General features: G+C 40.5%; 1 protein-coding gene across 1 annotated transcript; it reads left to right on the top strand.

Moving 5' to 3' along the window:
- Positions 1-2757: 2757 nt before the first annotated feature.
- On the top strand, positions 2758-17996 carry LOC124289886 (circularly permutated Ras protein 1-like). Its single transcript, XM_046726558.1, is given in 17 exon segments — positions 2758-2864; positions 5257-5358; positions 5748-5933; positions 6134-6316; positions 7722-7950; positions 8541-8826; positions 9026-9051; positions 9054-9245; positions 9844-9922; positions 10414-10617; positions 11000-11186; positions 12068-12313; positions 13152-13268; positions 14075-14170; positions 14910-15001; positions 16075-16198; positions 17293-17996. Coding segments are annotated over 16 exon segments (2511 nt in total). The 5' UTR covers positions 2758-2864; the 3' UTR covers positions 17455-17996.
- Positions 17997-18373: the final 377 nt, after the last annotated feature.

Raw genomic sequence — 18373 nt, 5'->3', positions numbered from 1 at the left:
CCACACACACGTGCACATATATGCAATAATCTCATACGCAACGTTAGCCCCATATATGTCACCTAGCATTTAAAATAAGACATGATAATGCTAGCCTCCCAGAGCTCATTGAATAGGCTGTATTAATATTTTATAATCTTAAATTCATCAGGTTATGATAATATGTAGAAGTCGCGTTTTTCTCTCACCCCTTTACCACAATTGAGTATGAAGGAGGTCTCGGACTTTAACCACTTTGGTAAATAAACTTATCAGTGCTACTATATCAATTGAGGCGGCACATGATATACGTCCCTATCTGATAACAAGTTGTGAGGTATACGTACTGATTATTTTTTTGTAAGAATGTAACAGCTCAGGTCCTTCGAGTGTTTAACACTTTAAAAATTCCAAGATATTTTCTACAATTAAACTGTAAACCAGCTTTGATGAACAGCTAAAAATAAAAGGAGACGAAAGCTTTTAAGTAATTTCATTTTATAATCGTGGTTCTTAAGGATTCTTCAGTGTTTAGCAAACAGAGGAAAAAGTAATTCTAGGCAATTATATACAAGTACCGTCTCCTTGGCAATGCAGGGGGCGTTTAGTAACATAGTAATTCATTGTACCGTGAAGCATTTCGAGTCGGGTTATCTAATAAAAATGTTATTATTATTTTTTAAAATCTTCAATCCTCGCAAGGACACGAGGGCCTGTGGTTAAAGGTCCGTATTTGAGTCCTGACATGGGAACAGTTTGCCAAGCTCATTTCTGGTACCTCGGGAACCACAATGATGTTGCTGGAACCTTGCTTAGGTTGGATTTACACTACGTCCGATTTTGTCTGCGTTGCGTCATGCGTTGCGTCCGAAAAAACGCAAGCAGTCCATTTTCCATTTAGACAATACACTAGGTGCGAATTTTGCATGCGGTGCGATCCGAAGCGATTTAGATAGGTAGGCCTCCTATTTTTGACGCAACGCAAATGAACTCGCATGAGGAATTCCCCTGATGACGTCATTCGAATAAGGTATTTCCCCAACACGTTGACAATCAGGTAAGGTTATTTCCTCATCTTTCGATAAAAATACGCGATTCCAATTGCAGACAGGCTGTGTTTTTGATGAGATATTATTTATAATGTGTTTCTGCGCCTGTCTGTGCATAACATATACAATAATATGACAAACCTTTGATAAATTTCATTCTCAGAACAAGCTTCTTCAAGATGCTTATAAAAGTCTTATGAAAAATGAAATTGCCCAGATATTTCATGAGGCTCAATTTGGTTCACGTCAACAGAACCCTCAGAACTATGTTCCCCAGGGAAGTCAGTACTGCTCAAATTCTATATATGTGGAATTTGTAATGCCTGAGTCTATGAGAGAACAATGTTGGTATGAAAGTAAATATTTTCCACATACTCTTAGTTCAATATTTCTAAAACACATAAAAGATTGATGTTATTTAATTCCCTAATAATTCCCTTATAAGGCGATTATAGGCTCCTTTAAGTAATCTTTGTTTGTTTAAGGGATGTACCCACCATCTCCGTGTTCTGTTCTCTTCCTCATGCACAGAAACTGATAGGATTTTTCCTCCATCTTATATTCATCCGTCTTATATCGCAGATGATCGCACCTAGTGTATTGGAAAAAACGCACTCGGTAACGCATGCGTCAAAAAATGCGGACGTAGTGTAAATCCAGCCTTAGGCAATGGGGCGCAAGTGCGTCTCAAGCTCCGGTTTGCTGCGCACTGTTCAAATACATTAAGGGGAATCCCCTTCAGGTTTCCGCAAAGCCGCAGGCAGGAAACATCGCACAACAGGGCTGAGGGTGCCAAAACGGAAGTACCATTCTCAATGGCAAATTATGCTTGTGGTCAAGCCCGTTGTTCTGAATGGCTTCATCCTGAATCGATATTCAAAAAAAAAGAGAAAATAAGTGGCGTGTTTGTTTATCTGCTGTGTGCAGTGTTATGGAGGGATGTAGGGCAGGTGGTGGTTTAAGCGTTCGCTCGTCACGCCGAAGACCCGGATTCGATTTCCAACATGGGTAGAATGTGTGAGGCCGATATCTGGTGTCCCTTGCTGTAATATTGCAGGAATATTACTAAAAGCAGCGTAAAATCTAATTCTCTCTCTCTTTAGGGAGTAGTAGTTCATTGATGAGGGGCGGTAAGATTTGGTTAGCAATTACTAGTATTCCTACCATAACGACCACCTCTATCCGGAAAAATGCCCGACGTCTACATAATTTTATTAATACAAGTATATCTTATAGCCTGATTGTTTGGTAAGAGGCGACTAACGTTATCGGGTGGTCAGGCTCGCTCACTTGGTTTATATTACACATTCCATCGTACCGCAATAGCGTAGATCGATGCTCACGATGTTGATCACTGGATTGTCTAATCCAGACCCGATTATTTACAGACCGCCGCCATATAGTTGGAATATTGCTGAGCTCGGCGTTAAACAACAAACAAACAAAACCTTCTTATTACAGAAAATAATGAAACAGACATGTTCATGTCACAACACGTCGCAGTCATTAATTCGTTTACAAAAGTTTCAAATAATGTACTGCATCTATTGCAAGTAACTACTATAAGTTCGGTTCGAACACCTTGAGCGAACACATATACCTTTTACGCACGCTGACACTATTTGAACCGGATTCGATTTAGCCGAACACGTGGAGTTGTTGTTGAATCTATTTATAGCAACTGATTCAGTCCAGCCAATCAAATCGCTAGGCTAAATATAACTAATGACGAGCAGTATATATATGCGCCACAGACAACTCGGGTGAAAAGATATCGTCGATCTGTCAAACAAGAAGGAACGTTTGTGTTGGAGGAAAGATATTCACAGAAACAAGGTATGCTGCATTTACAATTATACGTCTGTCAGATAATAATTATTATACTGTCATAAGCTCACAGTTGCTGACGCGACACTTTAGATTGTGTTTACCTGGCAAAATGCTATATTTAGAACTTATTTACATGTGATCTCTATGGGCCGGCATATTAATCAGTAAGCAAGGCTTGGGGTGGGGCAATGCGGGTTTATACTCTAATTCTGTAAATTACTCTAGGAAATAATCGCATGTCTTTTGACAGTAAATGTATATCGATCTACGTTTAATTGTTTTCGCATTATCTTGTTCAGTTTTTGAAGTTACCTTCTATATTTGATGAAATAAAAACCAAACACTGTCCGGACTTGTCTTCACGCGTGGGTCATGTCTTGACTGTATATAAGACCGGATCGCGGCTCTCGGCTAGTGGTGACATATGCATAGTTAAGAAAATATTTGTCGTTATGGTAACTAGGCTCCAATCAACATGGCATGCTTCCACTCCACGAAACACTTCCGGGTTGTTGTGAAATCGACATGAATGTTTACGGTAGATACTATATATAGGATCTTGGCGCAAGATCAAATATTATGTTAAATCTTCATGGAGTAAACAACGTTGATAAACGAACGAAGATATGTATGAATCATAAACCTTTACTGATCCATTTATGTTGCTGGTCGTGTTATGGGCTGTTGACTACAGTGGTGAAACTATTGAGCCCAAGGACAGTTGGGTCTAGTATAGTACTGTGTGTGTCAATTGAATAGAGAGGCTTTCCGATATGGGCGTGACGCATACCATAGCGTTAATTTGTATATCCTTACTGTGTATTACACCCTGTTTAAGATGACAGGGTGGAGAGTATATCTGGGTGAACAGATTGCGGGTAGGATGACCTACATGGTCATGTATCCATTCATATAACAGCAGGGGAACTGGGAGTTAACAGGAGGCATATAGGTGGTGATGGATAAGATGGGTAGTGGGTGGAGGGTAGGATCGGTTGTCAGTGGAAGAGGGTAGGATCGGTTGTCAGTGGAAGAGGCTAAGATGGATATTTGGTGGAGGTAGCTAAGATGGATAGTTGGTGGAAGAGGCTAAGATGGATAGTTGGTGGATGTAGCTAAGATGGATAGTTGGTGGAGAGGTTAAGATGGATAGTTGGTGGAGGTAGCTAAGATGGATAGCTGGATAACAAGACGAAGGTGGAGGCTATGGACATGGATAGTTGGTGGAGGTAGCTAAGATGTATGGTTGGTGGAGGATAGCTAAGATGGATAGCCAAGATGGACAGGTAGCTAAGAAGGATAGTTGTGGAGGTAGCTAAGCCAAGACAGATACGAATGGAGGCAGACCACAGATGGATAGTTGGTGGAGGTAGCTAAGATGGATAGTTGGTGGAGGTAGCTAAGATGGATAGTTGGTGGAGGTAGCTAAGATGGATAGTTGGTGGAGGTAGCTAAGATGGATAGTTGGTGGAGGTAGCTAAGATGGATAGTTGGTGGAGGTAGCTAAGATGGATAGTTGGTGGAGGTAGCTAAGATGGATAGTTGGATTGGAGGTAGCTAAGATGATAGTTGGTGGAGGTAGCAGAAGATGATAGTTGGTGGGAGGTACTAAGACGGATGGATAGTTGGAGGGAGCTGAGATGGATAGTTGGTGGAGAGGCTAAGATGGATAGTTGGCGGAGAGGCTAAGATGGATAGTTGATGGAGGAGGCTAAGATGGATAGAAGGTGGAGAGAGGCTAAGATGATAGTTGTGGAGGACGATAGGCTAAGAGGATGGATAGTTGGTGGAGGTAGCTAAGATGGATATTGGTAGAGGAGAGCTAAGATGGATAGTTAGGAGGTAGGCTAAGATGGATAGTTGGTGGAGGTAGCTAAGATGGATAGTTGGTAGAGAGGCTAAGATGGATAGTTAGTGGAGGAGCTAAGATGGATAGTTGGTGGATGGAGGCTAAGATGGGTAAGTTGGTGGAAGAGGCTAAGATGGATAGTTGGTGGAGGAGGCTAAGGTGGTATAGCTGGTGGAAGAGGCTAATCTGGATAGTTGGTGGAGGAGGCTAGGGATAGTTGGTGGATGGGTAGTTGGTGGAATAAGGCTAAGATGGATAGTTGGTGGATGAGGCTAAGGGGATAGTTGGTGGAGGAGGTTAAGATGGTGTATAGTTGGTGGAAGAGGCTAAGATGGATAGTTGGTGGAGGAGGCTAAGATGGATAGTTGGTGGAAGAGGTTAAGATGGATAGTTGGTGGAAGTTTTCTCTTTTGTTTAGGATATTGGGTATTATTTGTCCTGGGATTTAAGGCAGAGACTGGGGTTAAGTAAGCCTTTGAAATAATATATATTATTGTGTAATAAATATTCATCTGTGGAAATTTATATTGCTTCATTAAATATTTACAGATGGATTTCGGCAGCAATTTTGTGTATCTTGGAGAAGATGAAGAAGAAGTAATCAACTCAAATTCATCTTCAGAGGAAGAGGAAACAGAAGGAGATGCGAAGGTGAGACATCTGGGATGGATTACAAATAAATATACAGAATAAAAAACTAAATTTGCATCAGTTAATGTACATATGTGATAGATCCTACCTAAATGATATATTAATTAATGCCCACAAATGATACTGTCACACTGAACAAATATGAGGCTGTAGTTGATTGTTTCATGATATTAAGGCCGCCTTTTTTCCAATTTTTTAGATTTAGATTCAAAATCAACAGAAACAAACTGAATTTTGTTTTCTGTCAAAATGATAAGTACGCTTAAAAAAAGCATGTGAAAGTATCAAAGTTTTAATGATGCATTTTCAACTTGTATAATATTTACAAAAATAACTGTTTGACTTGTTTTCTTCTGTCACAAAAGCGTTACAAATTTTAATTGGTTTAGGAATGTATGCTGGACATTCTGGACACAGCTGGACAGGAGGAGTATTCCGCAATGAGAAATGTTTACACACGGTCAGCTCAAGGCTTCATCATTGTGTATGACATCACGAACAGGGAGTCCTTCGATGAGGCAAAGGCCATGTTTACTTTCCTGGAAACATGCAAGCAGGGAGAAAAGTTTTACGCTGTAAGTATATATATATTTTTAAATAAATAATAAATGTGTTTAACTACTGGGAGCCACATTATAGTGATGTCATGATACTGCTGAAGTATTGGTAAAAGTGTAAAAATACTAAACACAGTATTTCTCAGACACACTTTCACTTTGTAAACAGGGGCAAGTGGTCTATATTTTGTTTTTAACTGATTGTTTACATTACACAGGTCCTTTGTGGCAACAAATCTGACCTGGATGCCCAGCGAGTTGTTTCCACAGCAGAAGGTACCGACCTGGCCAGCCAGATGCATGTACCCTTCAGGGAGACGTCAGCCAAAACAGGGGACAACGTCAAGGAAGCTATTGATGATCTTCTCAGGACAATCCCTCGCCACGGAATTGAATATAAGGTACAGCATGGCTATTTATGTACAAAAGAGAAATCCTATCTGATCTGATCATGTCACTGAAAATCCTCAGTAATTAGGTGAAACACAGAAAAGATACCTTGTGATAAAATAAGGATTAACATAAAGATGATAATTTTATCTCTTTTCTGGAAATGTCAAAGTTTAAATTTTTTAAGGCTGAGAAACTTAAAATGATCTGACAACCATCCCTTATAATTTCAACTTATAATATTGTCAGATACAATATATATAGCTTACACCATGAAAAGGAGCTGATGTTTTTAACTGCACTAGAAGATCGAAACATTTGGAAATTTGTGACTGAAGATGATTTTTTAAATACATGTTTCAACTGTTTTATTCTACATTCATTACAAAAATTCAGCTTTGATTAAAAACTTGCTCATGTTCAGAAATTAAGTGTTTGGCCTCAAATTTGATGTTGGTGATGAAAATATATTTCATTTTTCACATTAATACTGCAATTAAAGATAATCAGATGCTACAGGAGATTTTACTCATCTTCGTTGGATTGATGTTGTTACTGTGGGAATATATTCCTGATTGGTTGTGCTGGTATGACAGACATATTCCATAGCATGGCAAAAGTTAAAAAACTTAAAAGTAGTTGTTATAGTAGAAAGGAATATCTCAAGAAGATAGTGTTCAACATTTAGTAACGATTTATGTGAAGAATAATGGTTGCAGTTAGACGTTACAAGAAGCGAGGTATGCCAATTTGAGAGAGGCAGTCATAAAATCTTCGTTTCAACTGAAAAGAAACTTTTTGGTATCGCTTATCGTTTGACTCTTCCATACAAAACCAAAACCATTCAGAAACAATATCATTCTGATATATGATGCCCATATTGTCATTATGGGACTTAAGCATACAGTGAAGTTAAAATGTGAGTCCATATGTAACTGGTTATTTTTTTGTATATATTCCAAATTTGAGCCATGCTTGACTGCTGTTTTCTGATTGGCTGACAACAGAATGAGAAGGGCTTATGTAATATTATTGCAAGAAACGATGTAAAATATTTTGTACTGTTGCTCGCATTGTCCTTGGTTGAACCTGTGAAGGTCCAGGTTAGAATTGATCTTCAGTAACCCATGCGTGTCGTAAAAGGTGACTGACGGGATCGATGGTTAGGCTTGCTGGCTTGACGCATGTCATCATATCCCAACTGTGTAAGTTGATGCTCATGCTGTTGATCACTGGATTGTCAGGTCCAGACTCGATTATTTACAGATAGACGCCATAGAGCTGAAATATTGCTGAGTGCACTCTCTCACTTGCTCAATTGTTTTTGGTTGAGGTTGGAGATGAGAAGTGCATAAACTAATACAGGTGGTGTAAGAGGGTAAGTCCCTTCAATGTGATTCCACTTTAACATTGCAGCTGGCAACACTTGGTTCGGGTGGGGTGGGCAAGTCGTCGGTCACCTTGCGTCTTGTGCAAGACTCGTTTGTTGAGAACTATGACCCCACCATTGAAGATTCCTACAGGAAGATGATCAGTGTGACAGGCCTTCCTAAGATGGAGGCAAGAAAAAAGAAAAAGAGGTTTTCATCGTCTGCTCAATCCCAGGCATTTGGTGGACTACAACAGAGTGCTGCCTCATTTGGTGGTACGTTAATTACCTCCCTTGTTTCTGAACATATAATACTTGTGTTGACAGGCTTTGAATGAAAACTGAGAATGAGACGTTTCTGAACGTATAATACTTGTGTTGACGAATAAAGTTTGGATAACAATATCATTGAAATTGTCAAAATGGCAGCATGATGGCTGTATCAGTCACATTGAAAGGAAGCTCATACCATCAAAACAGTATATTGTTAAAATTACTCGTTTCTCATTCAATGCCTGTCATTGTTGTAGTCAATGTTGTAAATTGTAAATAATATTTTTACAGCCTGTGCTATAAATTGTAAAAAATAATATTATATATTAATGTGTGCTAAAATATGTATATTAAAGACTGACTGTGACTGAGTGTTTACTGACTGACTGACTGACTGACTGACTGACTGACTGACTGACTGACTGACTGACTGACTGACTGACTGACTGACTGACTGACTGACTGACTGACTGACTGACTGACTGACTGACTCACTCACTCACTCACTCACTCACTCACTCACTCACTCACTCACTCACTCATTCACTCACAGGGATAAACATATAGGTCCATCTGAACTTATTTCCCCTCAGCCAAGAAGAAAGGCGGTGTCATGTCTAGCCTGAAGAGAGTGTTCAGTGGAAGAAGGCAGGCCCAGGCAACACCCAATAGAGCTTCACCTCCACCTCCACCGCCATCGAGTAGGACACCCATGAAGACAAAGAAGATTGATGGTAACATCGTGCACATCCCCCTTGGTTCACTGGCAGATGACCCACAGCTTGTGACGGGGGATCCAGTTCGGTGCAGCAAGTGTGATGCTGTCCTGTGTCAGACGTCAGTCCTCGTAGACGATGGAGATACACGACAGTGGACGTGGTCAGTATGGAGCAACTTCTTCATTGACACATTTTTCAACAGTCTTCAACATTAATATCAGTAAGGTTATTTTCCCCAGTCTGGTTGTTTTTAGGGGTCTGATTTACATTGAATATTTTTTCTGACGGGATAATATGCCATGTTTCTACAACATAATTTGCATTGAGAATTACATGACATATTGTGTTCTACCTTTCAGTGAGTACTGCGGCAAAGAGAACAAAAACTAGAAGTTACAGCAGAGGAGATACCAAAAGAGTTGATGTTTGACTACATGTTGAGTCCAGCAACCGAGAAAGAAGAGGAGGAGAAGGAGGGCAAGGAGGAGGTTGTCCAGAAGGTCACGCCAGGAATTATTGTGTACTGCATGGATATCAGCGGCTCAATGGACTCCAAAGCAGATGTCCCTGAACTACAAGGTGAGAGTTTCATCAGGCCTTGTCCATCAGAGATTGCAGCTGGTGTTAGATCAGGCCTTGTCCATCAGAGCTTGCAGATGGAGATACAGAAGGCCTTGTCCATCAGAGCTTGCAGATGGAGGTACAGAAGGCCTTGTCCATCAGATTGCAGATGGAGATACATCAGGCCTTGTCCATCAGAGCTTGCAGATGGAGATACATCAGGCCTTGTCCATCAGAGCTTGCAGATGGAGGTACAGAAGGCCGTGTCCAGCAGAGCTTGCAGATGGAGATACATCAGGCCTTGTCCATCAGAGCTTGCAGATGGAGATACATATGGAGATACATCAGGCCTTGTCCATCAGAGCTTGCAGATGGAGTTATGTCTGCCGTGTCCATCAGAACTTACAGATGGAGTTACGTCCAGCCGTGTCCATCAGAGCCCTCTACATATTTTCCTCTGTATTCTCATCTGTAGTTTCCTCTGTATGTGTTCCTCTGTGCATGTGTTGCTCTCTACGTATGTTTATCTGTATATGTATGTACCCTTTTGGAACTGAGCAGTTGCGATAGAAGATTTATATTTGTCTAAATATCTGTTTCTGTGTCTCTTTAATAGCGGCATGGAAGCAGGCTCGAAGTGGAGAGGAGCTGGAGGCAAAATCTCGGCTGGAGTGCATCAAGGAGGCCGTGATGAGGTACATTTCATGACAGTGAAACAGTAATTTCGGATTTTTGTATAGATATGGTATTTCATCATGGAAAACATAATAACTGGCAGATATTTTTATTTTGAGTCAGATAACATGTGATCTGTTTAAGTTAATGTCTTGCTATCTGTGAGTGAAAATGTCAACTTGATCCAAATTGATTTTGAACCGAACACAAAACTTAAGACGCTATGCATTGAAAACACAAAGTAAATACTGAAACATTATTAAAACATGTGTTTGCGTTAACTGAAATTTGGAAAAGATGTGTTTTTGTGCTTTAGGGATTAGAACCCATACAATGACATTGTTGCTGTTGACTATCTCCCGACTAAATATTCAAAACAGCTTAATTATATTTTGTGGCCATTTTGCCAGACATTAAACAGACATATATGCAATTTTTCAGTTTACAAGTATAAGCATTTGGAATAAAGTGACAAACATATTTTTAAAATTTAATTTCTTATCTGTTACAGACAAGTAGAGCTGTTGAAACAAGAGCAGCCTGAAAAGCAGGTCATGTTGGTCCTCTTTGACTCGGAAATTGAGATTGTAGGCGATGGGACTGGAAGCAGCAAGACGGTCACTGGAGTTGATATGAATAACTTTGATGCCCTCATCAAGGAGGGCCAAAAGCAAGCAAAGAAAAAGGAGATCAAACCTCTGCGACTTTCTCACGAGTGAGTGTTGGTCTAACCATTTTAGTACATGTAAGTTCTATGGATAGTCAACTTCTTTACTGCAATGAGTGCGACGTTTCGGTGTAAGTACTAACACCGTTATAAAGCAAGTGATGGCTTAGTACCTACACCAAAAGGTCACACTCATTGCAATAAAGAAGATGACTATCCATAGAACTTGGTTTTCCTTCAGTCCAGTGATTGTCTCCACGCAATACAATGACATAGCATGTAATATATGTTTTCCAAGTGTTACGTTAATGGATTGTTTGATGGAGAATATGTTAAATTCAAAATGAATTGTGGATAATTTCTTGCATGATGAGATTGATGATAGAAAAGTATAAGGCTTAATTTAAGATGAAATTCATACATTTTCTAGCAATTTGATGGAGAAGGTGGCAGATCTTCACACACGAGGATGCACAGCTCTCGGTCCAGCGCTAGCAATATGTGCTGGGTTTGTGAGTGATGTGCCTTCGTCAGAGATTGTGCTATGTACTGATGGAGCGCCAAACTCTGGAATTGGTTCCTCGACTGGCAATACCCGTGACTCATTCTATACAAAGGTAAGCTGTGAATCAGCTTTAATAATTACTGGTAGTAGACCACATTTTCCATCTCTTTAACCTCAGATTTTTTAGTGTTTGTGAAGAGTGAGTGAGTGGGTTTAGTTTTATGCCACTTATAGCAATATTCCATGGATATCAAGACGGGGGACATCAGAAATGGGCTTCGTACATTGTACCCATGTCGGGAATTGAACCCGGATCTTCAGCGTGATGAGTGAACGCTTTAACCACTAGGCTACCCCACTGCCCCTGTTTGTGAAGATCTCATCACAGCAGATCACCTCATCAGGTGAACTTTATCAGCGTTCTTGGTATGCAAAACAGATTTCAGACAAGAAGATCTGATTTCTGTATCTGGAAACTCTTAAAACTGAATATTATCAAGGAAATCCAAATTTGAAAATGTATTGCTAAGTTACTCTCTCTTGCTCTGGACAGACATGTTGAGGTATATTTGTGTTCCGTGAGGGTTCTTTTGGCATTGAACTAAACATTTGATGAAGTAAAGAAACACATACATTCTGTGACTGATTCTAGTTACCAGTGGATCATAGAACTTTGGTTTCTGAAGTCTTTGATCAGTTGGTGGAACGGAAGTTCATTCTTGAGCCCGATCAAAATTTGTTTTTTAACAGGTGTACTATATTTTCAATAATGAGCAAAGTAGTGGTATTAATTCTTCATTGATTCATTTTTCATTTTTTGAATACTTTGAAAAGTAATGTAACCCTTTTAATTTTATCCACACTCCTAATTTAGAATGTTCATGTTTCACAATGCCGACTAAAAGTGAGGCAAGCGTGAACATAAACATTACACGTCAGTCTAGCTCCTGCTTGCTGTAGTTTCTCTATTATACATTTTCTTTGTAATTCCAGATCGGCGGATATGCACGTTCAAAGAACATTGTCATCAACATCATGGCAGTGGAGGGAGAGGCTGTTGGGATGCAGTACGTTAGTCCATGTGCACTGGCTTCAGGCGGCACCATCAACGTCCTCAACCCCATGGAGATTGTTAGGCAGCTGCGAGTTATCTGGCAGAACAAGGTCGTGGCTTCATCAGTTCATGTCACCTTCCTGCTGCATCCATCGCTTGTGTTTGTTGAAGAAGGATATCCAAAGGTAAGGGGGACCTGTCATGTTCTAGAGAGTGTGTTTAATCATTTGAGGACACTGTAGTTCCGCGGTATGTTCCTCTGCAAGCATGTTTCTCTGTCAGTGTGTTCCTCTGCAAGCATGTTTCTCTGTCAGTGTGTTCCTCTGCAAGCATGTTTCTCTGTCAGTGTGTTCCTCTGCAAGTATGTTTCTCTGTCAGTGTGTTCCTCTGCAAGTATGTTCCTTTGAGTATGTTTCTTCTGCATGTGTCTCTGCTTGAGTGTATGTTCCTCTTACATGTGTTCCTCTCTCTTGTAGTTCCTCTGTGCACATGTACATGTGTTCTGTACATGTGTTCTTCTGTACATGTGTTCCTCTATACATGTGTTCTGTACATGTCTTCATGTCAACTTTTGCTCTATACATGTGTTCTTCTGTACATGTGTTCCTCTGTCTATACATGTGTTCCATGTGTTCCTATACATGTGTTCCTCTGTCCATGTGTTCTTCTGCACATGATTTTCTGTACATGTGTTCCACTGTCCATTTGTTCCTCTATATATATTCCTCTGTATATATGTTCCTCTGTACGTTTGTTCCTCTGTACATATATTCCTCTGTACAGACGTTGGTCTGTCCGCGTGTTCCTCTTTGCATGTGTTCCTTGGTAATTGCTTCTTTGTACATGTCTTCTTTGTACATGTGTTCTCTGTACATGTGTTCCTCTCAGTGTATGTTCCTCTGTTCCTCAGTTCCTCTCCATGTATGTGCCTCACCTTGAAATCATCTGCATGTTGCAGATGCTTGAATCAAAAAGAAAATGTTGCATTTTCACCCATTGTTATCCCTTCTTGTTCTGTTTCAGGACTGCAGTAGGTTGGTGAAGGAGGTGGGCAATGCCTTGAAGGACTCGGACCTCACTTTCAACTTCAAGCTCAAAGATCCGAACAATATCCCAGACGTTGAGGAACTGCCTTTCCAGGTACTTTTTAATTCAGAACGGGGACTCCAAAGCAGAAACCTTCCCTACTCTCCCACGCTGTTTTGACAAAAGACGAACACACGTATTCATACTTTCAAAGACCAAGTCTTTGACTCTCTCCCTTTAAAAAAATTACTATTCCCAAAATTACAGTTCAAAGTTATCATTACACCCTCATCCCCTCTCCCTTTATCACACCCCTTAATACTAAAAAGCAAAAAGAATCCCCAAGTTCAACATTTTTTCCTCAGGATTTTCTAGTAGTGAGTTCATACATTTTCAGTGCTCTGATGTCCACCCGTCAAGATCCGGGTTAGAATTGGTCTTCAGCAACCCATGCTTGCTATAAGAGGCGACTAACGTGATCGGGTGGTCAGACTCGCTGACTTGGTTGACACATGTATTGCGTGCATCAATGCTTATGCTGTTGTTAATCATTGGATTGTTTGGTCCAGACTAGATTTTTTACAGACCGCCATATAGCTGGAATATTGCTGAGTGCGGCGTTAAACAACAAACCAACAACCACCATGTCCAAGGATCCCAAAAGGCACACTTTCACACATTTGTTACAATATTTTGGCCTATATTGTACATAATGGGACATATGCACTCACTTTAGCTACCTACTGATGCAATAAAAGACTTATTAACTTCGAGGCGAACAGCTTCCAAACAGAGAACTGCTTAAGGGGTCTTCTTTGACAAGGACCTCTTGACCTTCACCCTCAAAGTAGAACACTGCAGATCCTACTACTATCTTGGACCTAAGGAACTGAAATTAATATCTCTTTTCTCTGGTTTAGGTTCAGATCACCTACACCCGCAAGAACGGTATGAAGTGTCTCCGTGTCATGTGCAAGAGCCACAAGTTCACCAAGGACAGGAAGGTGATGGAAGAGGTAAGGAAATCCTTTCATGAAGAACATGCGTAATCTATGGAGGAAATAGCAAATAATACCAGAACAAGAGAAGTAGTTGGTTAGTTTAGTTTCTCAGTGAAGTTTCCCCTCCAAAACTATTTGAGGTGGAAAACTGATAAATGTCTAAAATGAGTTAAAACTGGCATCCCAAGTTATTTTATTACAGAGTTATGTCCCTTGCTCTGTTTTCCTTAGTGTAAAATGTGTGAAAGGGATAAGTTTTCTTAAATTCTATTTGAATTTGATAACTTAACACACTGTCACTTGCTCGTTCGCTCCAGCCCAACCCAACCCAGCCAAACCCAACCCAACCCAATTCAATCCAGCCCAGCCCAACCTAACCCAACCCAATTCCCAGCCCAACCCAACCCCAACTTCCCAACTTAATCCAGCCCAACCCAACCCAACCCAACCCAACCCAATTCAACCCAACCAAGCCCAACCCAACCCAATCCAGCCCAGCCCAGCCCAGCCCAGCCCAGCCCAACCACCCACCCACTCACTCAGTCACTCCCAGCGATCAGGTAATTAGAACACAAACAGATTGGTATGTCAGCTAGAGAGGCCCGAGGCATGCGACATGGCTTTAATATTGTCTGTGTTTGAATACGCCTTCCTCTTGTCATACCTGGTCACATGCTTCCAGTCATTTGGTGCACGGCATAAAAAGTATTTTGCTATAGAAGGATGATCACATCTTTCATGTTTGTGTTGCCAGAACATCAACGTGGCAGTTGTTGGATTAGCCACGATGCAGAAGACAGCTGAGATGACAAAGAACAGAGCTCCCCTAGAAGCCAGGGCACAGTTGTAAGTAACTACATTCAGTGAGTGAGTTTAGTTTTACGCCGCACTCAGCTATATTCCAGCTATATGGCGGCAGTCTGTAAATAACTGAGTCTGGACCAGACAATCCAGTGATCAACAGCATGAGCATTGATCTACGCAATTGAGTGAGTGAGTGAGTATGGTTTTACGCCGCTTTCAGCAATATTCCAGCATTATCACGGCGAGGGACACCAGAAATGGGCTTCACACATTGTACCTATGTGGGGAATCGAACCCGGGTCTTTGGCGTGACGAGCAGGCGCTTTAACCATCAGGCTACCCAACAGCCCTGATCTGCGCAATTGGGATATGATGACACGTCTCAACCAAGTCAGTGAGCCTGACCACCCGATCCCATTAGTCGCTCCTTACAACAAGCATGGGTTACTGAAGATCAGTTCTAACCCAGTCTAAGTAGTTACAAAATATAACAACATAGAAGTGTTGTGTGGTAGTTAGGCATTGTGTTTTGATGGTTTCAGTAAGATGTGTGTAGTCACGTACAAGAGATTCTCTCTTCCCTCGCCCCACCTCCCTAATTCCACACTCTTATGGAACCAAATTATTTTTTCACCACCCCTGCCCACCCTCCTGTGCAACAAATATCACTGGTACCTTTATTTACGGTGCTTCACTTTTCTGTCCACAATGTACAGGGTCTATATTTTTATGGAGGGACAACTTCTTTGTTGCAATAGTTGCGACGTAACTACGGTGTAGATGCCAGATTCAGACACGTGACTTGTTTGATTACGGTGTTTGCATCTATGTCGAAACATCTACACCTGATTTGTAACCTGAGCTCTATGCACAGGACCACACGCCGCCACATAGAATATGTTGTAAGACTAGATTTCTGCAGTTGAATTGACAGTCCCTCGTCTCCTTTATATCCTATTTTAACAACATTACATAAGAACTGTATTTTCTGGTAGATATATTGATATTAGAGGCTAGATGGTACTGTGAGCTGAATGCTGTAATGTTTGTGAAATACTATTCAAAGCAGGAATCAATCCAACTCACTAGCTCACTGTTCTGTAAATTTGATCCAGATTGGCAACCAAGAATATGCTGAAAAGAGGTGCAAAGACTGTAGAGCAACGTGAAGAGCGATATGCATTCCTGAACGAATGCGAAGAATTTGAAGATGACATTTCCTGCAATTTGCATCAGTGGGTAAGTAATCAAGTTAAATGAATGATAATTTGGGGACAAGATTCTATTAATGCCTGGTCATCCAACTGGGCAGATATGGGGAAGGTGAAGGTCACCAGACTGAAACAGGGTTGTTATTTAAAAAAGGTTTGTATTTAGGCTGGTTGGTTTGTTGTTTAACACCACACTCAGCAATATCCAGCTATATGGTGGCGGTCTGTAAATAATTGAGTCTGGACCAAACAATCTGGTGATCAACAGCATGAGCATCGATCTACACAATTGGGATACGATGACATGTGTCAACCAAGTCAGCGGGCCTGACCACCAGATCCTGTTAATCACCTTTTATGACAAGCAGAGTTTGTGATGACCAATTCTGACCTGGATCTGGTGTTTAGGATAATGGCGAAATCGGATTGAAATACTTGACATAAAACATACGATCATGTTTTTGTTACTTCACTGACTTTTCCAATGATTGGAGGCTTCAGTTAATCAAAGAACTACAGCACTGAAGTGCTGAAATGCTGGAATATTTTCTCCTGGGCAGGAATATTCAATATGGAGTCACTTTATTCTAATCCCTTTGTTTGGATTTATTCAAATGGTGTCAGTTGTTTCAGTTTGAATAAAAATTACAATGACGCCATAGAAAACAACAAGTATCATGAATGAAAAGGACACCAATTTCATAACACAATATTTTAGATAACCAATCTTTAAAAATGTTGAATCGGAGAAATTGAAAAACATTGAAAATTTATTTTATGTTATGTGAGTATACCCAGTATAGTTTGGTTTTAATACGAATTCGCTGCTTTAGGACTCATTGGACAATATTGTTTGTAGCATGACCCAACTCACTCACTCAGTCACTGAAACCAGTGAAGATCCGGGTTAGAATTGATCTTCAGTAACCCATGTCATTGGGTTGCCAATTGCGCAGGTCGATGCTCATGCTGTTGATTTCTGGATTGTCTGGTCCAGATCCGATAATTTACAGACCACTGCCATATAGGTGGAATATTGCTGAGTGCGGCGTTAAACTAAACTCACTCACTCTGTCACTGCGGTCAAAGATATGGAAACTCATTACTTGTATATTTTTCCAGCAATTAGGTGAAGCAACTGATAGTTCCCACAGAATTGCTCACCAGTCACACCAGGCCAATGTGCACCGGTTCCACGGAGCAAAGAAGAAAGTGGCAGCTGTCCAGAAGCGCCAAGTCAGCAATATGGAAGCTTATGAAGGGTATCGGAATTATAAGTGTTAAAGTTCATCATATGCAGTCAGATGTCCACATGTATAGAGAAACAAAAACGATGTAATCATTTATTTTGTAGAACTTGTAAGTGTCAAAGCCAACTCGATGGTAAAGATGCTTCCAGAGTTGCCACAACTGTTGTCTGTCAGCTGTTCAGATGTTGTTGTGTGATGCAATGTATGTGTTAGGATATATCTGTCTATGTTCAGTCTACAATATTCACTCATTGTAGGCTAACAGACAAGCCATGTGCATCACAATTACATGATGCAATGTATGTGTTAGGATATATCTGTCCTTGTTCAGTCTACAATATTCACTCATTGTAAGCCAGGAGACAAGCCATGTGCATCACAATTACATGATGCAATGTATGTGTTAGGATATATCTGTCCTTGTTCAGTCTACAATATTCACTCATTGTAAGCCAACAGACAAGCCATGTGCATCACAATTACGTGATGCAATGTATGTGTTAGGATATATCTGTCCATGTTCAGTCTACAATATTCACTCATTGTAAGCCAACAGACAATGTATGTGTTAGGATGTGCATCACAATTACGTGATGCAATGTATGTGTTAGGATATATCTGTCCTTGTTCAGTCTACAATATTCACTCATTGTATATTCACACAATTACATGATGCAATGTATGTGTTAGGATATATCTGTCCTTGTTCTGTCTACAATATTCACTCATTGTAAGCCAGGAGGCAGCCCATGTGCATCACAATTAATTACGTGATGCAATGTATGTGTTAGGATATATCTGTCCTTGTTCTGTCTACAATATTCACTCATTGTAAGCCAGGAGACAGCCCATGTGCATCACAATTAATTACATGATGCAATGTATGTGTTAGGATATATCTGTCCATGTTCAGACTGCGATATTCACTCATCGTAAGCCAACAGAGCCATGAT

This window comes from Haliotis rubra, unplaced genomic scaffold (genome assembly GCF_003918875.1).
Source record: "Haliotis rubra isolate DU_JTF1 unplaced genomic scaffold, ASM391887v1 Scf450, whole genome shotgun sequence".
In the NCBI taxonomy this organism is placed as follows: Eukaryota; Metazoa; Mollusca; class Gastropoda; order Lepetellida; family Haliotidae; genus Haliotis; species Haliotis rubra.
The sequence above is the reverse complement of the archived record's forward strand: the minus strand, read 5'-3'. Positions and strand labels throughout refer to the sequence as shown.